This window comes from Alligator mississippiensis, chromosome 8, assembly GCF_030867095.1.
Source record: "Alligator mississippiensis isolate rAllMis1 chromosome 8, rAllMis1, whole genome shotgun sequence".
Classification (NCBI taxonomy): domain Eukaryota; kingdom Metazoa; phylum Chordata; order Crocodylia; family Alligatoridae; genus Alligator; species Alligator mississippiensis.
In genome coordinates, this window is record NC_081831.1 from 68,826,251 (window position 1) to 68,848,306 (window position 22,056).

The following is a 22,056-nucleotide window of genomic DNA, read 5'->3' on the forward strand; positions in this document are numbered from 1 at the left end:
CAGAGCTGTAGCCAGGCATTTTGGCACCCGGTGCAGGTCACATTCAGCGCACCCCCCTACAGGCTACTACGTAATACCATGTCACATTATGCATTATTGTTGACTTTTTTTGGAAGAAAGACACTTGTACGGTATCATACGGGAATAACTTCAGTACATACATACAGATATGTGCATAGCACAAGACACAAACAAGATACACTACATGCAAACGAGACAAGGCACGGGAGGTACTGCTTCAAGATGTCTGCAAAAGTTAAGCAGTAAGTGAAGAAACACAATATACATCTGCTGCAGTGCATGTCAATGCTAAGTAGCTAAGTATACAACTGTAAACATCTCCCTACATGGTGGAAAACAACTGTCTTCTAAGGAACAATTGTCCAATACAGGATTTTCTGAGAATTTGGGAATTTTATTTTTAAAAGTCTAGGTTCAAAACTATGTCCACATACTTTGATTCTCATCAGCAAATTTATGTCATAAACTATGCAGCTTTACTTTTCATATGGTAACATAATGAAACTAAATGTTAGGGGAATTTTGCACGTTGCTTCATTTTGGCTACTGAACTTTCCCAAACCCAGATTCAATTGGCAAAGTTAGACTTATGCGGGAAGTGGGTTGTCATCTGACCACCTTGCTGGGGTCATTTGACCTCAGCAGTCTTTTCTGTCTTGGGGCAGGGGGGCTGGGCCTGCTGATCTTATGAGGTCCCTTCCGATCCCTAACTTCTATGAATCTATGACTAAATCAGAAATGTCAAGCAGTTTGTGTGGAGAAGGGGGGCACCGGTCATGCTGGCTCTGGCATGTGAAACAAGCCATCTAGCACTTGAATGTACTTAATGTAACATCTTTCTTTTGTGAAAGTCACTACATTCTGGCTGTTTAAAATGATATATCACTTTTTGTGACAAAGCATTATTTCCACAGATTTGGCTCCAGGTGCTGGTGCACTGCAGGCACTACCCTTGCTACCATCTCGGGTGAAGAGGAGACCTGCTCTTTTGTGGCCCCTCACAGCCCCCACTCAAGTCAACAGCGAGGTCCAGTCTAGCAGGAGAACTCTCCATTGGCCATGCAATGCAATCAGAGCCACACAACCAGCTGGAAGGGAAAGGAGAAAACCTGGCCCTTTCATTTCAAAGGTGCGAGATCTGGATTAGAGCCTCTGTCCCTCTCTCTCGCCCTCAGACACAGCATTGTTTGTGCTGAACAGCCTGGCTATGCCTGAACGTGGAAGTTAGTCGGTTAGGACAAACAACGGCGAGCGAGCTGAATCACAGCTCCAAGTGCAGCCTCCTCCACTGCAGACTCTGGAGGAGTTTAGATTTCAGTCTGGATCCTGATCTGCATTTCAGACCTGTTTCTTGCTGAGCCGCCTTGGAACGGTCACAGTGAGTTCCTGTGAAAGTCTTACAAAACAGTTCCCCAGAGATGCCGGCCCGTTTCCTCCCTCCTCCTCCCAGCGAGCTGAGCCCAAAGATCCGGCACATGGGAACTTCTTAGAGCACGAGAAAAAAACCCCTAAAAACTTAGAGAAGCCAGGAAGGGCTTTGTAGGAAGAATGATCCTTTTTTCCTACCCAGTTTTGAGCTCAGTCTGGAACTGGGCTTCGACTGAGCTACTGATGAATCCGAAGCGACTCCTGCCATACTGCGCTGCTCCAGAACAGCCACCAGATGGGGCACATCTTGTTCCTCTGCCAACTGCTTTTGCCATTGCGGCTCCGATGTTATCAGCAGGTATTTACCCCTCAGGACGTTTCTTAAGCCTACACGTGTCGTAAATCAAAACAACTAAATCCTATCAAGAATACCACCTGCCACTTGTTAATGCAGAGCTGTACAGAAAGGCTTTGGAGGTACCAAGCACTGGCAAATCCGGATGAGGCTCTAGCAAGCTCAATGATTTCCAAGTTTTGATTCCAGAATCTGCTGGACTCCTGGAACATCTCACCGACTATCAAAGTAGAGGTGCACCTTGTAGGCTACCTAGCCTCAGATTATCATGGCCAACTACCTCTCTCTAACTATCAAAGCATGCACGGTGAGTCCGATCCCAGTCTCTTGACTCAGGGTTTATTCAGGCCTCGTAGGGCACAAATCCAATGCGAGTCCATGTCCTTGGGATATATCTGCTTCATGTTTCTACTCTGAATGCTGTAAGCACCGTGCCAAATGTTGAGAGGTGCACTGCATATATGTATAAATAAATGAATATGAACCGAGTAAGGATTTCAAGATGTGGCCCAGCTTACCTTAATGTTGCATTCAAAAGTACCCTTGCACTTTCAATCTTTACGAAACCAAAACAAAAAACCCAAACCAAACCAAACTTGGCTCCTTACATATTTCCCACACCATCACAACTACAACAGCACTCCAATCCTGTATAATGAGCACAGACTTGTAGTCTGAGTCAGCTCTTCAGTGGTGTTAATGTTGGATAACTTTGTGGTCTTTCAAGTCTAAGCTGATATGCGACTATAAAAAGCCATCCATTTAGATCCAGTAATACCAAGGAGTTCCTTAATTTTTCCTTCCCTAGTTTGCTTGAGGAGCAAGATAATAGTGTAAATAAGGGCAGCAAAATCTGGGCTACAGTAATCAATTTAGTAATATCTGCAAAGGAGGATGATCTTCATATAAAGAACAATTTTATATTTTTCTCAAGTACACTGACTGACAGCTGCCTCTGGGGCCAATTCTATATACACTAGTGGGTTCAGGCCTCAATTAAGCCAGACATTTAAGCTTTATATTCCTGCCTATTCACCTTTATATGCATTTAAATGTTTTGCTGAATCTGTGCTTAAAGTGCTTTCAGCAGTGCTGTTCACAGCAGCAAGCTTTACAGCTGAAAGGAAGTGTTTTCAGCCTCTGGTCCTTAGGGTGTGTAAGGTTTGAAGTGTGGCATTGATGGACTGAAGAATTACAAACAAGGAAAACAACATTTCCTGATGCCTTACCACTGAGACCCACTTTGCTGACTCCAGCAACTGCTATGCACTTTTTGGATTCAGAGAACCGCTCCCTAAACCGAGGAAACTCAAACTGGGTGAATTCTGTTGTGATCTTGGAGAAACATGTAAACATTACTGTAATCACAATGCACTAGATAGAAGCATTAATGGCATTCTGGATTATCAGTGTAAACGCAGAGCCTACTCCAAGTGTCAGTCACAACACTGAGCCTCAGATTTACCAGGCTAGGAAAGATGGTTAGTCACAGGGTTCATTGTAACAACGAGGAGAACACAGACTTGCCTTCTTTTAACATCTACAGCCATTTCCCAGTAGAACAGGTCAGTTTTTGCAAGCTTTGCTGGTAATAGAATCAGTGTGCATTAAAGTTGCACTGCAGCAGCTGGGGAGAATAAATTATGCATGTCCATTTTCTACAGAAGAGAATGCAGAGAGAATAGGGTTGATGCTGCTTTTCGTCCTCGCTCCTCACCCCAGCAAGACACTGGGCAGCACTGGCTGCCAAATCACTAGTGCACGTGGCACTAGGCAGCACAAAGGAAAGCCTTAGGGCTCCAGAATCTCACTGGGGGGGGGAGGACTCTGTACATCACAAAGGGATGGTATTGCTTCATAGCTGTTCTGAGGAATTTAGGAGCAAAGTGATGGGCAGCAGATGCTGGAAACTGAGCTTCCCTAGTGGTGGGGTTTCCTCCCACTAGACATGCAGAACTCACCTAAATGGAGGCTCTTCACCTACCTTTTGGTGGTTCAAATCCACTCTAGAGAATGAAACAATGGTTGGGGAGGTAGGTGGTGAAATGACCAGAGAGGTTCAGTTCAGCTCCATGTAGGTGGCTGCTGACATCAAAATGCACCCCACCAACTGAGTTCCATGTGGGCAGCATCACCAGGGAATCCCAGGGTTGAATGGTTAAGGAGATGAAAGCCCCCCCTTTTTCCTCTCATGTCAAAGGCAAGACTGTGGCATTAAACAGTGGGCCTCCATCAGACCACCTAGGAGGAACTCAGGCAGGGACGCCCTGTACCACAGTAGGAGCAAACAAAGGAAGAAGTCCCCTTATGCTCTAGTCAAGGCTCACCCAAGTCTTTACATGTGCCCTGCACCCCCCCACCACAAGGGCTAGAGACTATCTAAGCCAGTGTGGGTAAACTTGCTGTGCTGCTGCCCATGCTGCCATGTGCTGCTCCATGGATGGACATGTTCTCCAGGGCTGCCACTTTGCCTAAGCGCTAAACTTACATGAAAAAAGAAATGAAAGCCAAGGCCCAAGAGGGAAAACCCTGAGATGCAAGCTAGCATCGCATGACAGAGGACAGCCCCTGCAGGGAGGCATCCTGAACAGGAGAATGCAAGGTGGGAGCTGGAGCAGGGAGGAGCTGCCTCCTCTTTCAGGGGTCCCCAGCACTTCTGAAGACTTGCCTCAGAGCGAACAGTCTGTTTTAACCCAAAGAGAATCGACCGCTAAAGCAACAGCTGTATTATCAAGAAACCAGTCAAGCCACATGCCATAGATAGCGGGTGGGCTTATATGTTTCCAGGAAAGGGTTGAGATCCACTAGGAAGCCTGTAGTCAGCAGACTTGCTGGGGAAGAACATGAGGCCACTCCAGTAGAAATCCACTTGCTGACTGAGCATATCCTAACTCAGGAACACTTGCTGAGGACCCTCCTGATCCACTGCTGACCAGCACCCTGCCACTGATGAACTTAGCTTTTCATCTCTCAGACACTAACAGGTCAGCTCTCACCTCTCCCCCAGCACTTTGCTTTCCGCTTGCCAACATGACTCCAAAACACAGGCTAGGTGCGAGCTCCTGTCTACTTCCCAGCCCTGAAACAAGAGGGAAGCCAGTAGTGATCTTCAAAGTGCTTCAGATACAGCAACTACCACTACTGCTCTCTCTCAGACGGAGGGACTGAGGGAACAGGGTAAGCTTTCAGGGTCCTGGTCAGAGGCTGGGTACGACTCTGGGGTTCCTGGCTCCCAGTGCCATGCTCTTTTCTCAAGAAATTCACTTAATATTTTTCAGAGCCTGATCCCTGCGGTGGAAAAGTTGTATGGGCTTTATTAGCTTGAATGAAAATGACATCTCCCCTGTTCTGATCATCAGCTATTACTGAAAATGAGACCCAGACTAAGATACATATGCGTTAAATGAAATTCAATTACTGGGTTTGGCAGTTGCAATTCCAGAAATCAAAATGCAAGGTCACAGATCCCTTGGGAAGAGAGAAAGCCCATGCCCCTAGACACACACTAATAATGATAATGGCCCTGCTAGTAACTGATTAATTCCACAGATATTGGAAAGGAGGAAGGTCTTTGGGACAAAAGGTGCTAGGCAATGAGACACAGAGATGTTTGGGTGACGAGTGGGTGAAAGAGGCTGGCATAACTGGAAGGGCTGAGGAAGCAGGCACAATGATGAGAGGCATAAAAGAAGCCAAACTTATAAAGGCCTTGAAGATTATTGTACCTGATGCAGCAGAATAGAGCAAGTTGCTGGGAGAGTTCAAAGGAGGAAATGGTATAGTCTAAAGAAGGGCAAAAAAAAAAAGGATCTCAGCAGCTGTGTTTTGTCTGGATTGGAAAGTGCTCATGTAACAGCCAGGTGCTCAGAGGGGAGGAGGCTCCAGTAACAAAGACTGGAAATAATAGTACTTCTTTACAATGAAGACATAATCTAAAAGGTTTGTTTTCAGCTTGGCGTAGCAGCTCAGACCACAGACCATGAGGGAGGCTAAAGATGGGGCAGGCTACTAGCCTGAGTTGCTTTCTTTGTTCTGCTGTTTTAACTGAAGTTTGCTAGCTCAGGTTCACTATCCGCAGTTAGGAACACACCTATGTTCTGCAGTGAAGACACAGCTGGGGAGAAGGGGAGAAGAGAGGAGAACCCATTGAATGAGATACTGACATCTCTGGTGGCTTCTTCACTGATGGATCCAAAGATGTACATAAGAAGAGCATGGGCAAGGGTCATGAAAACCATGGGAAAAGGTTTCATGAAGGGTCAAATGTTGCAGAGAGGTGATGGAAGTAGTGGCTGGAAGCCTGGAACAGTGATCCTGGGATTTGGCAGGGGACAGTGTGTCAGGATCCAGCCCTGCTGCAAACCTTTTGATACAATGGAATAACTGGAAGGGAAGAGCTGGATGAGCAATGGCTCAAATTTCCTACCTCCATGTCCTGTCAACACAGTATCATTGGTGTAACCACTGAACCACTGTGGGCCTGGCATTTTACAGTCCCTCAGGGGTCACAAATGTGGAAGTACAACTGTTCACATCAAGCCAGGCCCATCACGCTAGACTCCATGGACCCTGGGCTCCATACTGCTGACAAGCAGGTGGGGTTATGGGGTAAGATGGAAAAGGTAGCACAGGGACTTCTGGACACTTTGGGGCCTAGGCTTGGAGCAGATCATTCCCCTTGATCTTCAGGTGGTGCCAGGGGTGTGTGCAGGGACTTGATGAGGGAACTGGGGAAGAAAGATCCCTCCTGGGTTGAGTTGCTGACTGCCAAGATGCAGCCAGGGGGAGTTCTAATGAAGAGTTATAATACTTCAAAGTAGGGCTTCAAAAGGAAATAACCTCCCCAGCAACCTCCCCAATCTACAGTCAGTTGCTCCGATCACCCATCCTGTCAGCTTGCCAGTGGGATAGGGTGTGTGGAGAGTCACACTAGTCTCTCTGCTGCCCGGACCCCTCTTCTTCTTCTCCCCCGCACATGCTTCTCTACCCCTTGTCTCCTTCCCCAGCCATTTGGTCTAATTCTATGCTTGATTCTCTGGATGGCAGTTTTGTGCTTTGACCTCCTCTCCTGCCAATGTTTAGTGCCAGTGCCAGTCTTCTCCTCCCATCCTGCAGCACGAACACCTAATCAGGTCCCAGTTGTTCCCATCTGCAATTCTTTGCCTGGGGCCCTGTAAAAGCAGCTGGAAATTAAGAAAAGTGTCAGCACCACGTGAGCAACTGGCTGCAGCTCTATGGATCCCAAGCAAGTGTGCCGCAGGCCTGAGGTTGGCAATGGCAGAGCAAGGATGAGTCGGCAGCATCAGGTGCCCTTTCTCTGGGGAGAAGTCTGCAGTGTAGGATCCAAAGGGACTTGATCTGAGAGTTTCAATCTGCCCCATTCACTGCTGCCCATGTGCCCTGTCCACACTGAGCAGGTGTGTTTCCATGAGGTCCTGCTCTGTGTGGACCCTACACCCCGTGCCCACCTTAGGTAGCATGGAAACAGCAGCTCCCCAAGGACTTCTGTCCTGGGCTTCTCACTTGAGCCAGGGGTGGGAGCAGACTGTAAAAGAGAGGAGGTGGAGACATGCTGGTGAGGATTTTCTCAGCTCCCGCTGGAGGCCACTGGAGCAGAAAGGGACATGAAGGTAGTAGACAACAGAGGACTGCAGTTCCCTCCATGGTTGCCAATTACTAGTGTAACCAGCCAGCAGCTTGGTTTTGTGTCACTTGAAGGCTGTGGCCTGAATATCCTTGTCTGACAGCTACGCACACAGGTGCTTCCTGCCATCTGTTGGGAACGTACAATTCTCTTCTCTTTGCCGTCCTCTCTCTGTGTTGACTGAAAACAGTTGCTTTGGGGCAGGCAGCATGGAGGTGCATACGTCCATTCAGGTCTGTCAAACTGTGGCTGTATCAATGCCAAATTAGAGGCTTTTTTTGAGCACTGGAGCTGGGTTGCTAATCCTGTCTCTCTTCCATTTGAAGGACCTAATTCTAAGATGAAGTGCCCCGGGCATATCACGGAGTCACTGGGTAAACCTGCTACCACACATTTGCACACGGCATCTGAGTTTAGGCTCCAGTTGTCAAATCACAAGCAAATTTAAAAAATACACAGGTTAAAAGTGATCAGGTTCATTGTGCTATATTGGTTTTGAGATGTATTTTCAATATGCTGAAAAGCTGCTTAAAATTTCCCATGATTGACAAGCCTTTCATTTGATGATTCACTTCAGGGAATTTTTTTTAAACACACCAGCATGCAAATCAAAAAGCCCATGGCTTTAATAGTGCTACTTCTCTACTAATGCTCATTTTTAACAGAAATGTGTTTAAACTTGGGGGATTTAGGTGCTTCTCACAAGCAGAAAGCAATTAGCAGCTGTTTAAAATGCTGATGTACAATCTATGCAACTTGATAGACTTGGAGGTAAATCAGATAAGAATCTTTGCCTCTGCTCTTCTCCAGGCCTCCTTAGGGACTATAAGATAAACAAGAGTATTCCCACGAATACTGGGGAGGATTGCACTCGGAGCTCTGGAAACAGGGAAGGAGTGTCAGTATGAAACATTCAGGGCTTGTCTATGTTAGGGACATTTGCAGAGGTGTAAATGCAAACTCAAAAACTGCATGAAGCTACACTAATTTAAGGCTCTCAAACTAGTGTAAGAGTGTACATATAAAAGGACTGCATTGGTTTAACTTAGACAGTTTAAGTCTTATCTATAATAGGAAGATTTTGCAAGTATAGTTGACCTGGCATAATAGGTCTAGCAAGCTCTAGTGCAGACACTGTTGTACTGGTATAAAATTACTTTCACTGTTTCCCTGATTGGCATAAGCAGTCTAAACATAGAAAGTTGCCTGGTAGAAGCACAGCTCAGAAAGCACCTGGCACTTTGGCATACTCCACCAGCAAAGCCCTTCTTGTATAAATACAGCAATACAGGCAAAGCTGCACTTTATGCTACTGCAGAAAAGCTGCTTTCAGGAGTGAAGCAAGTTGGGCCAATAAAAGTGCTGGTTTGCTGGTATAACAGCCTATATTAGACACTTGTGCTGACCCAGCCATGTCGGTCAGGGTCCACGCTTCTTCACCACTCCTTCCACTAAAGTGGTGCCAATAGACATCTGATAGTTATGAGTAGTGCTTTCGAGTGTAAACCTGACTAAGTTAAGCCTGGACAAAAACTGTGCCAGGAAAAGGCACTGGCATTGATCAGGCATTAGCTGTGAAAGCTTCCTCACTTCAGGCGATATCTATTGCCTTTGTTAAAGGAACACTTCCAATAGCAATGAGAAGCCCCTTTGAACTAAAGGCAGACAAGATTCTTTGGGTGAATCTGACATCTTTTATTAGATCAACTGAAATAGTTGGGAAAAAAATTTAAACAAGCTTTTGGGTTTAAAAACACTTTGTCAGGCTGAGGACGTTCCTGCAGTTGGTGTGTGCTCTTCCTGGAAAAGTAAAGAAGCCAGTGGCTGGGCTCCTGTGCATACAAGATATCCAATTCACCCAAAGAACCTTGTCTGCCTATGTCCTTAGACCAACACATCTACAACCTACACCCCTTTGAACTAAATACATCTCAAACCAAAGTTCCCTGTCTCCATTATTAGACTACCAATCCCATAAATTGGTTGGCATAGTGGTGGTGGCAGATTCCTTTAGAGGATAGATGGTGTATGTTGGAAGAAGGGGTCTTCTGCTGGCTTTACTACATCACCTCCCAAAATGACAAAAGCTGTGATGGCAGAAGCCCCCTTCTCTTGGCCCAGGCAAATCCAGATGGATGGTCCTGTTGGCATAACAATGTTTGTTGAAGGGTATGATCTTTTTTCTGGAAAAACTTTGTAGCGCAGACCAGACCCTAGCTTCTGTGGGCCTCATATTGGCATTCTTATTTGCCTATCTGTTTGTCTTCTCCTGGCTTGTTCCACAAGAAAAAAAACCATTCCCTTTGGCTGCTTTGGGAAAGATTTATGCTTGTTTTAAAATTTGTGATGAAATCCATTTATAAAGTAGTAACACAGCAAGCCAGGAGCAAAACATCACAGTTTCAGCAAGGCCGGCAGAAATGGCCAACACATTTCTGGACCATCCCCTCACTACAGTCACTAGTTCAGGTGAGCTAGTGAGTGGTTTCTTAAGGCTCCTGGGTTACATTGCAGATGTCTAAATTCTAGTTTGCTATTTGTATTCACTATTCTACTGGAGTTACTCATTGGTACATACCAAACATGCTAACAGGTTTTTCTGGTAGTCTTTCAGCTGAATGCCACAACAGAAGGCATCAAGGTATCTCTCTCCACTCCTTTCCAGTTCTCTCCAGAATAAACGAATGGGGAAAAGATTAAAATACCAAAAGCACTGGAATAGGTTAAAAGGGACCATGTCAGCAAGGTCTTCTGCCTTCTTCCAGGTTAATGAGGGAGAGGACTCCTGCATTGCTGCTGCTGAAGCTCAGGTACCAGCAGCAGGCTGACCAGACCACCAAGAAGCTCAGTGTGGGTTATTTGCCATGCCAAGACACTGTAACTGCAGCACACACATCTGCTAGAAATGCCACTGCCCTTTCTAATGAACTGTTATTGCTACGGTTGTATTTCACCACCCTCATCCCATTCTGATCTTGCACTGGCCCTTCGTGGCCATGGACCTCATTCTGACTTACTTCCTTTCCAGCTCTTAAATCATTGCTGCATCTGTCCCTTGGAAATGTCAGGAGACAGACAAATTGCTCTTATCTGATGTAAATTTTTTCACTGTAAAGTCAAATGAATGATACAGGTTCCTATGTTAACGAATGGTCCACCTTGGAGTGCCGAGTGCTTGGAAGGCATGAATGATGCGTGCCCCCGGCAGCTTTGGGGGGCATGGCAGCAGTGGGAGCGTGGCGGTGGCAGCAGTGTGGCAATGGCAAGTGGGGGAGCTCCCGCAGACGCCGCTGGCACTGTCAGTGGCAGGGGGTGGTGAGCACTGACCAAGGGTCGGCAACCACCCACAGCCACTGCTGGCAATGTCGACATCATCCAGCAGGGATTGCAGACCACCTGCAGACACTGCTGGTAGTGTCGGTGGTAGGGTGGTGAGTGCCCGCAGGCACTGCCAACAGCGTCAGTGGTGCCTTTTTGTAGGGGGTGCACTGCAATGCTCAGGGGGTGCATGTGCACCTGTGTGCACCCCCTACGCATTGCCCCTGTTGGAAGGTCTCAAACAGTCACCCTAGCAAGTGAGGATTTCTCCATATGTGGGTCCAGGCTTTTGTAGGCCTTGAGAAAATATGTCATCCTGGCATGAATGCCTCTTATGTCGAGACCCACATTCCTAACACACTCCTGCAGCATTTAGTCCTCTGTCTGTTTTTCTGCTTTTTCTTTCATTTTCTTTTCTTTAAAGCAGCAAGTTCTGTCATCTATTTATATTATCTATTATACACACACATGCATGCATACACCACATTCTGTAATGCTTGGGGAAAAAGTCTCTGCAACAGGTGTCTTGTATTAAGTCAGACTAAGTAAATACAGAACATATAATGAAATAAAAAGGTCCATTAGATAATGTCCAAACTCTACAGCACATAAACAGCCCCCTTTTTTGCAAATGAACTGCTGTTTATTTAAACAGGAATTATTTCACTGAACTGAGACCACAATAATTGGCTATTATTCCTATGTAACACAAAATGCTGATTTCTTTGAGGCTAGGGACAGAAGTTACACATAAACCAGTTTAAGCGATCAGAAGCTGGTTTAAACCTGTAACAGAACAGAAGCTCAGCACACATAAACACAGTTTCAAAATGGCTGAAACGGGTTTAAAATAAACCTGGGTGAAAGTAGTATCAGACTTAATTGATTTGGGTCAAACTGATTTGTGAAACTTCTATCCCAGACTCCTTCCTGGTTCAAGTTAAATCAGAGTCCCCCAGCATCCCAGCATACTTCCCAGCCCTGGGCTGGGCTGGGCTGTCTGTGCAGAGAGCAGGGCTGGCCCTGCCCCTCTGCTCCCTAGCCGTGGCAGTGAGGGCTGGCTGACAAGGGGATGGGAGGGCAAGCCCAGCTGGGGATGCAGCCTAGTCTATAGCTGGGGTCTGGGGCCATGGAAAGGGATTAAACACCCCTTCCCCTGCTCAAGTTTACTGCTGGCTGCAACTGTGGACTATAAAGCCCAGAGGTACCTGGAAGCAGAAAGAGGAAGTGATTAACAACCCTGCAGAGTCCTGCTGCTGTAATTCTGCACTGCAAACCATAGAGACCTTTGGAGGCAGCAGGAAGAGGAAGTGAACACACAGCCAGAGAGCTATGCTCTAGCACCCCTGGCTTCCGGCCTGAGCCACTACAGGCATGTGGCTGCATTTCCTGAATCAAAGGTAAAAGTCTGTTTGCTTCTGTTTCAATTTAATCTGTCCAGTTTAGACTAACCTGCAAAAACTGAACTGATTCAGCCTGGGGGTTTGTAACCGTCTGTACATAGTCTGATAGGTTCTTAAACAAGTACCTTAGTGGAATCTCAGACCTCTATGTCCAGCAGGCTAGACCCAATTGCTTTCTTGGTTATTGGGCTTCAAGAGGGTTCCTTCCCTCTGTTCTTACCTGTGCCATCTTCTAAGTGTCCAAAGTTACAGATCTGGCTGATGTTGTGCACCCATATCTGCATTTCCTCCTCCGTTTTGGCTACCAGGTAGAAGGTGCGGTATGTCGTTTTCACAATGAAGACGAAGTTGTTCTGGAATTCCTTCTTGATGAAGTTGGGCCCTGAATGTTTCAGCACTTCACACTCATTCAGGTCTATGATCCGAATGGGCTTTTTGGCATGGTTGTTTCTATAGTACTCCAGAACATCAGGGTTCCCACTCATGCGGCCTCTCCGCAGCACAAACCAGCGCTTCCTCCATGCCTGCAAATATACAATGGAACATGCATCACAGCTGGGTCATGTCCTTTCCACTCTTTCAACCTGCTATCAAACTCTTTTTATCAACAGGCTGAACATGGATATTTTTTTTGATTCTGTGAGGATCATAATAATCAGACAGACTTGTGACAGGTGAACTGAAATGCATCCTATTAATTTGTGTTCCCACCAGGAAGAAAAAGGTGTCTGGCTGTAATTTTAACATGTGGTAGCAAGTGAAGGTAAACCCGAGACTGCACTACACTCCATACCTTAAACTGTTCAGACACGGGAGAGTTACAAACTCCCTTCCATCCTTTCCCCACCTTGCATTTTACTCTTGTATAGATTGTTAGCTAGTACGAAGTAAGAACACATATTTTAGTGAAAAGAAAAAGCCTAGGTAGACAAGGTTCTTTGGGTAAATCCAATATCTTTTATTAGACAAACTCAGATAGTGGGAAAAATTCTTCTTTGCAAGCTTTTGGGTACAAATACCCTTCGTCAGGCTGAGGAAGCATCTGCAGATGGTCTGTGCTCTTCCTGGATGGAGTGGTAGAGCAGCCAAAGGCCAGTACATATGCAAGAAAGAAAAAGCCTCCGATTTTATCATGTACTACTTACCATGTGTTAATTAACATCTGGCAACAAACACCTTTTTTCCTAGTGACAACAGAGACCTTGAGATGAACTGAGCTTGTTTCTGTCAGATGGTTTTCAGTGTTAATAAAGAACTGTTAATGAGCTGTCAGTCACTTACTAAAGTAAAGGAGAACAGGCCTTGAGGGGGTTGCAGTGCTAAAAAGTTAAACAGGAAACTTCAACATGTTACAAAATCCTGTATCTCACATATACTGGTTTTAATAACTTTCTTTGCCTGGGACTGTAATTAGTAAACATTTATGTTTTCCAGCCTCAGTGCCTGAACAGGCTGGATTCCATGCAGGGTTAAGTGAAGTCACATATAGATGAAGACACTGCACAATTTTATTAAGCGGCATGCAGGATTTGTAAAAGAAATCTGATTTTTTCCTTCTCTTTCAGCAGCTGTTTCAGCTCATCAGCAGTATAAGCTCTGCTGTGTTGATTACAGCTGTCAACTGCCTTGTTACTACAAAACCCAGAAGAAACCCATCCACATTCCCACTTCTTGACTAAAAATTAACCTAAGAAATTATGAGTTCTTAACCCACCACATTTGACAAAGATGGTAACTGAATAAAAGTAGGTCATGTGACCAAAAATAAAATGAGACACTTTGGTCCTGAGGCCAGATGAAAATTCACCGTGTCCTTCTGGAGGTCAGAACTGCTGGAGCTGTTTCCAACCTGCTTGGAGCTTCCACCATCCTTTGTAATGACGCGTGTGGATGTACAACCATTCCAGTCGTCACTGCTCTGTATACAATAGCGCCTGGAACTTCATAATAAAAGCCAACACAAAACTCAGAGCTCCCTGGTGAAACTTGCTATGAAACTAAACTGAAGGAAAACCTCCATCAGTTGTGAGCAGTGTAGGAGCTATGACAATTCCATGAGCAATTTGGCTTCCACCAACGAAGGGGCAGCGCTGCACCTGTTCACTAGCCCATTCTGCTCCAGAATGGCTGCTGGCTATTTCCTTTTTTACCGTATAGGAAAAATAAACTAACAACAACCAAAAAAGCAATCTCCCTGCCTGAACCTTATTCAATCGTTGTTTGCAAAATGACTAGACCTAAAAACCTGAAAATGAGCACTTGTCTGTCCCTTGAAACACGTTAGTACAGGGGCGAGTAATTATTTCGGGTGGAGGGCTACTTACTGAGTTTTGGCAAGCCCTCAAGGGCCACATGACAGGCAGCCAGGGGCTGATAAATATTAATTTTCTAAATTTTTTAGGGGCCCCGCAGGCCAATAGAATGGCCTGGCGGGCTGCATTCAGCCCGTGGGCCACTTTTTGCCCACCCCTGTCTTAGTATGAGGTGGGATCGTAAGCATTTGGTAGAAGTGGTCATCGTTAAGCTAAGACGCATCAAGCATCACTTAAATCCAAGCAACTGATTTCAAAATGTTTAAGCTAGAACAACTGATTCCTCACTGATGTACTCTAAGGACCAATACAGGTGCTACAGGTTTTTCTAACAGCCAGTGAGTAGAAAAACAACTAAAACATGGAAAAAATCCCTAAACATAAATAAATTCAGAATAAAATATAACTGACTTACAAGTCACTGACCTATAAAATTTAACTTGAAAATCTCTGTGTATTCTTTGGTGCTAATAAGCAGAATGTTAAAGGTCTTGAATTCTCCCCCTCCTTCGCTTCTCCCTCTTGCACATCACAAGTACTGGAGTCTACCATCAAAGAGTTGGACAGAGCAAATGGTCCACTAAAATATTCATTCAATAACTTACTTAAAAGCATATCCCTTCAACCAGACAGTACTTTAATCTACTTCTAAAGTGCAAGGTTATCCAAAAGCAACCTATGAGAGGCAGAGACTGAGGCAATATTTTAGACAAAGGTACGGTAATATGGAGGTGTTGTGTGTATAGGTCTACAGCAGTGGTGCTTAACCTGTGGCATGTGGGCTGGATTTGGCCCCCAAAGTGACTAGTTTCAGCAGCAACAAGTGGCAAGCAGCTCAGGCTGGCACATCCCCTTCTCTGGCCTACACCATGCCATTGTTTCCATCCACAGCCCTCCCTGCTGGCTCCCTCTCCTCTCCCTATGCAGGTGCTGTTTACTCTATTGCTCCCTTTCTCCCTCCCCTCTTCCCCAGCTCCATGCTAAGATTCAACCCAGTACACCGATTATCTTCTATTATTACTACTATTACTCTACTGCCTAAGGGACCAAGTCATAGCCTTGGATTCCACTGTGCAAGGCACTGTACAAACACAGAACTGTCCCTCCCACAGCATTTAATGTAAGTACCAAAATAATAGACAATGGGAATATCATGAACAGCCCAACACATAACAAATACATGGCTCTAGATTCTTTGGGCCAATTTTGGCTCTAAAAAACAGCAGACTGTTCCTATCGTGGAGTAGAAATCCTTGGTAGTATAAGTACAAAGGAGCTCCACTTCAAATCTCCTGGCTAGCAGGCAAGTCTTTGCAGAGGAGCATGGCAGAGAGAGAACAGAGCTTCTAAGTGGCTCTAATTGATGTTGGGGTTGGGCTGGCACAGAATCGGAGAGCTCCCTCTGCGTTCTTTGCGCTGAGCAGAGCTTGGATACAAGAGAGAGTCAAACAGTCTCAGACACAATACTGGTAAGTGGCTCCAGGTATTTGCAGGACAGTCTACATTTCAGTTTGTTTAGACTTTGTGCTTCCTTGAATCTTAAGCCTGTAGTCTTCAAACACAACTCCAGTAGCTAGGCCAAAGGATAGGGTAAAATACTGGAACAGAATTCCTTAGCAAATGTTACAATCCAGCAACTTCAAAACTCTGGGCTGGATTCCCTATCAGTATCAAATATTGTAACTCCAGTGGTTTCAGTTATAAACCATCTGAGAAAGTGGTGCCAACAAATAATCTAATTAAATGATCAGTTCCATTTACATATAATGGATGTGGGTGAATGATGGTGGGAAGGAAAGGTAAGGGTCAAATTTAAGGGAGCTTTGGGCATTCAAGGCAGCAGGGGCAGAGCTCAGTGTGAAATGCTGAATGATGTGTGCCAGTGGAAAGGAGAGCCTGGTTAAATGAAACAGCCATGCAAGGTTCCCAGGATGCTGTTCATCAAAAGACTCTCTTCACTGCAAAGCCTCTCACAAGGGCATACGTCACTCCAAGCCAATCACCAGGAAGCTACCCTTCTCTATAAAGGAATGCAGAGCCCAAAAGAGGCATAATAGCAGTGGGCCCTTGATTTTGCTAATCCCATTCCTGTCATTCAAGGAGATGACTAAATTCATAATGTGCTTTAATGGTGCATTTGGAGTAAACAACAGAAGCAGAAGGCGGCTATTGGCACTACAACATTTCTTGTGCTCTGTAATCGTTTTTACATGCTAGTAGGAAACTCTGTGGACTCAGTTGATAAAGAAAAAAGAGCGACAGGAACACGTGCCAGAAAATGCTACTGTCTGAGTCTTGTCAGCATATTGTCAACAAGGGACACCCCTACACTTTGTAGGACTAGGGAGTGAACATGGTGTAAACAGCCCTGATCTACAACCCACTGAAGTCAGTTAAACGCCTTCACTGACATCCATAGGGTCAACATAAGGTCCTACAGCAGCCGACAGTCATTGAGACCCTCGAGCTCCATTCCTTGTTCTGACTCTGTGTCGGCCTGCAGAAATCTCTGACTTTCTCAGTGCCTAAGTTTACACATCAGGGCTAGGGACAAACATTACACATAAATTGGTTTAAGTGATGAGAAACTGGTTTAAACCTGTAACAGAACAGATGTTCAGTGCACATAAACCAGTTTGAAAATGGCTGAAACTGATTTCAGATAAACCTGGTTGAATGTAGTATCAGACTTAACTGATTTGGCTTAAAGCAGTTTATGCAATGTGTGTCCCAGACCCCTTGCTAGTTTAAGATAAACCAGACTCCCCCAGCATCCCAGCATGCTCTCTGGGCTGGGCAGGGCTCTCTGCTTCACAGCAGAGCTGGCTCCACTCCCCTGCTCCCTGACTGGAGCTCCAGCAGAGAGTGCAGATGCAGCAGGGTCTGCCTGGCTTGCCCCTGCCCTCTCCCCTCCTCCCACTGTTCGCTGCTGAAGCAGGGATCCCCCCCCCCTCCCTCTCATCTCCTGCAGCACAGACCCCAGCCCCCCAGACCCTAGGCATGTGGTATGCTAGCTAATTCTGAGAGGGGTGTGTGTGTGTGTGTGTGTGTGTGTGTGTGTGTGTGTGTCTCCAATTTCACTGGGACAGGCAGACAGAACAGTGACTGCATAGGGCTTTTTGGAGCTAATCAACAGGTCAGCTGGTAAGCTGTTTAAGAAGAATTTGAACTAATGGAGAGAGGCTATTGCCTTGCTGATAGGGTGATAAACACTGTTATCAGCCCCCTGCTGGCTTGTTTGCCTGTCAATTTGCTGCAGACAGTATAAAGAAGCAGGGAGGGAGATTGAAAAGCTCTGTATCATCAGCAGATGCATGCACTGCACACCCTCCCATACCTCAGAGTGCTAGCAGGGGTCTGGGGTTTGGCAACATTTCTGCCTCTTAAGCAGCCAGCAGGGAAAAGCCTGGGATGGTACAGACAGACCTCCCTAATCAGAGGTTCTGCTGGGGCCTGGCCACGTCCTCCTCAGCTCAGCATTGTGCAGGGGAAGGGAGGGTTGCTCTAGAGCCCCTCAGCTTCTAGCATGAGCTATTGCAGACATATGCTTGCATTTTCTCTGTCCAGAGGGGATGTCTGTATGGTTACAAACTGGTTCAGCCTAGCCAGGTAAGACTAACCTGCAAAGATTGTATCAATTCAGGCTCAGACGTTTTGAATATTTGTCCCTAGTCCAGTAAAGTAAATCAAATGCCACTCTTACATGGAGGCTACAAAGCTCAGTTCATCATTGACTGTAAAAAAAGCATGGCACTCCTTGAATGATGAGCATTACAGCAGTGCCGGTATAACTCCCCTTGCCATAATGCTGAAATCTTACATGTATTCAGCCTCACAGTACCCCTGTGAGGTAGGGAAATGGTACTATCACCACTTTACAAATGGGAAACTGAGGCCCGGATCATTAAAAAAAAAAAAATCAATAAAAATTGGGCATCTTTGAAGATTTGGGTCAAAGGGATTTTCCAAGGTAACCCAGGAAGTCTGTAGTATAGCAGGAACTTGAACAAAGGTCTCCCAAGCCCTGATGCTCTCCCACTGGCCCACCCTTTCATTCTATAAAGGAGAAGTCTGGTCAGTCATTTTGAAAATGTTATTACTCAGTGGTGGCAGTGGCAGCAGTGCCTTGATACAAAGATTACAGTATTCCAGTAGATAGAGAAGTCATCAGTGAGTCCAAAGATGACTGAAGGGACAAATCTGAGATCTGCATGTTCATCTGCAGAGGTAGCAAACAGATCCAGGACGAAGGAGTAGATCCTGGTGATTTCAGGTCACAGCTCTTTTCCCTTTGTCTCTCTTGTCTATTTGCCTCCATAGTGAGGTGAGTTTGCTCAAAGTGGTCCATGCCCTATTGCACATCACAGCGCCACTGGGGATAATTCACTGCTGAAGTCTCCCAGCATTTATGTTAATATCACATTTCTTCAGATAGACCTTCAATGTGTCCTTGAAATCTTTTCTTTTGCCCACCTCTTGAGTGGCAAGTTGGGAGCATAGCGCCAGTTTTGGGAGCTGGTTGTCAGGCATCTTATGACATGTTCTGTCCTATGGAGCTGGTGCCATATGAATGTGGCTTCAGTGTTGGTGGTTGCTTAAGCCAGCCCCTGGCTATTGATACAGTCTCCTCCCCTAGGTACAGGCCTTTGCTCATGCACTTGAATTTCCAATTGATTCTGTGCGTTTCCCTGTCTTCAACGTGCCACTGTATCACAGCACAGTCACCAGCTACTGTTGAAAGGGCAATTTCTATTCTAAAAACCTTCCCACAGTATTACACCTCTGACTTTAAAAATATTTTTGCACATCCCACTATGCTCAATGTGTTACGTGCTGAGAATTTTAATTGTCCACAGACTCCACAGCAAAACTCATCCGAGGCAAGTCATCAGCGTATGACATTCATGTATTTCTACGAGACATGCAAACCAGGCTAGCTTTAAACACAAGTGAACACAGACACTCAATATGAAACCAGTATTTGTATATGCAGGTACCTGTAGGTGTCAAACTTCTCTTCTTTTTCTTAGTGCATGCTTGCAAACAGTTAAACAACCATCTTATGCCAAGGTAAGTGGGATCCAAACAAGATAAGCTCCTGGCACACGATGCTACCAATGTTTCAGGAAAGCTCAGTCACTACTAAGTGTAAGCAACACTTTCTGTATCAATTCCAGTTTGCAGTACAAAACTAGCAGGTGGCTGTCATTTCAAAAGCAGAGCAATATTATCAACTCTTACTGTGCTGAGCTTCATGGACATGTAAACTACTAGCAAAACCGGATGTGGTTGAGCTGTGGTGGCGACAGTAATGTTTCATGTGATCAGAAGCAGTCCAATGTGAAGTGTGTATTATTTAGTTTACAGACTTGGAACTAAATTTCACGCCAAATGACAAGAAAATTTAGGTCAACTTCAATACAAAAAGGACTGGGCTTTCTGGGGATTTAAAAAGCCCTGAAATACTTTTTACTAATAAGAAGAAACCCATCCACTTTAGTTGCAAAGAATTCCCCAGTTTGAGTCTAGTTGAGGAGTATATAATGCAGATATCTATCCATCCATCAACCTACTTACAGTTATAGCAACATCTAGTATATAATGCTGCCCTTGGTGGGCAGCAGAAATATTATATTTATTTTGCCGCTTCTTAAAATAAGTCCTTTCTTAATGAAGGGCTTAACTATATGTTTACATATCCTGAGAGGCTCTTTATTGCTGGCATGAGAGTCGTCTCTGACAGAAACCTACAAATGCTACCAGATAAGAAGCAATATAAATCCACAAGAATTTCCAAATGGAACGACCCATTGCCAAAGCGAAGAGAGGGTCGGGATGATGACAGGGTCCTGTTCTGTGCTACGTAAGATATCCGTGTTTTCTTCTAGCTTCTGAATTTTTCACCTAAGAAATACTTAGAGACACTCCTAACGAGACAAGTAATAACTCTGTTGTCATTTCAGATGGACTTTCAGGAAAGTAACTGCTACTTCTGCAGTCCTACAACTTGGCATCTGTTGAACAAGTAGCAGGAGGTGTGAAAACTACCACCACAGCTCTTGCTGCAATGTAGCTACTGCTATAATCTGTACTGTTAAATAAAATAAGCCACAAAATTAGAAGGAGGACTGGATTGGAAATCCTGTGTACACATGGCCCGGTTGCTGGTTGGCAGAGTACAAAGGGCCCAAATAACAAACCACCATGGTATTTATGCCCTGATGAAGTTCTGATGTGGCACAATCATGCAATAATGAATCAAAATGACTGTCACAATGAAGTAGGATGTGTTGGAGGCCATGAGATTGCTTCAGGAAGCAATGAACAAGGGACTATGGATGCTCTGGGAGATCCCACGGTGGGTGACAAGCGTTGAACATTGGAAAAAGTGAACCGAATGCGTTTTCGCACCTCAAAGGGACTTTCTTCAGATTCAACTCTAATTCTGACTAAAGTTTTGGAACTAAAATTTCATTCAGTTGAACAGGTTCAGGTCCTCTAATGAATACACCAGGTGTTAGATCAGGCTGCCCTACCTGGGCATGCTAGAGAAGTTGCTAGAAGAAAATCCTTCCCTCATATTCTTCTCTTCTGGTGCAGAATGGAGCCAGTTATATGTAGGGGAGTGGTTATTGCCTGGTAGTGCAAATGATGTAGTCCAGGCTGGAAAGCAGCATGTCTTTGGGAGTGGGAGTGGGGATAGAGAGGGGGCAGCAGGCCTAAAATGGTGTATTTGGCCACACGACAGCATGGACAAGGAGATTTCTGGGAGGCTTTGTAACAGAAGCGTATGCTTATGGCTTACCAAGGCTGCACAAGTTCCTCTTGCTAACCATTGCTTTTAGGCTCCTTCAACAGCATCAGGCACAGCATCTGATGAAGGAAGGCCACTGCTTATGCTTATACCATATACGTCTGATCTAGACTACAAAGGAATAAATCTATCCTAGCAGGTTCCTTGAGACAAAGCTGCTGTGGGGCTAGTGAACTAGTAAAACTTAAGAGCCCTACACGAACGCCAGCACTGGAGACTGATGTTTTCATCATGCGAACAAAAGAATACTTTTAAAAGACATTTTTCACCCAAACTAAGCTGAAGAGGAACTCTATGGCATTTCCTATAAACGATTGCTATAAAAGAGGAACTTCCAAATACACATGTAGATAGCTTTGGGAGCAGCTAGATCCTAACTAAGCAGGCCATACGCATTTTCTCTGGGCCCAAGTTTGTGGTGGCAGGGGGTGATTCACAATGAGAATCCTCACACCTCTGCTGAAGTAGAGATGAGAGGGCCTCCGGCATGAACCCCCAGGACATAAGTTTGGGGTCAGAGGCATGCTGAGAACTATTGTTCTGAGCGCGTTACAAGACAGAAGTTGGCCAGTGCTGAATAAATCTTGTGTGTGTGGATGGAAAGCCCCGATAGCAGGGTTTATGTCTTCCTTTTTGCAGTCCAGAGGGCACAGTGAGGATGATCAATGAACCCAGAATCCAGAGAGGAAAAAGACCTCTTAAACCATTTTGTCTCTTGCCTTGCAGAGCTATTGCTGTACCTTTAAACTGTGGCTCTTGGTTTGCAGTTCCCATCAGCTCTGCATAATAAATCTCTCTCTAATGAGGCTGCCTGCTTGTTC

At 45.3% G+C, this 22,056-nt stretch overlaps 1 protein-coding gene across 3 annotated transcripts in view; it reads right to left on the reverse strand.

Annotated features, from left to right (window-relative positions):
* Positions 1-22,056, reverse strand: part of GAB3 (GRB2 associated binding protein 3) — a 110,062-nt gene that overhangs the window by 21,896 nt on the left and 66,110 nt on the right. For all 3 annotated transcript variants that reach the window (XM_019487788.2, XM_059732823.1, XM_019487789.2), the window contains exon 2: positions 12,330-12,633. In XM_019487788.2, the coding sequence (XP_019343333.1) occupies positions 12,330-12,633 (304 nt within the window). The remainder of the gene's footprint in view (positions 1-12,329; positions 12,634-22,056) is intronic.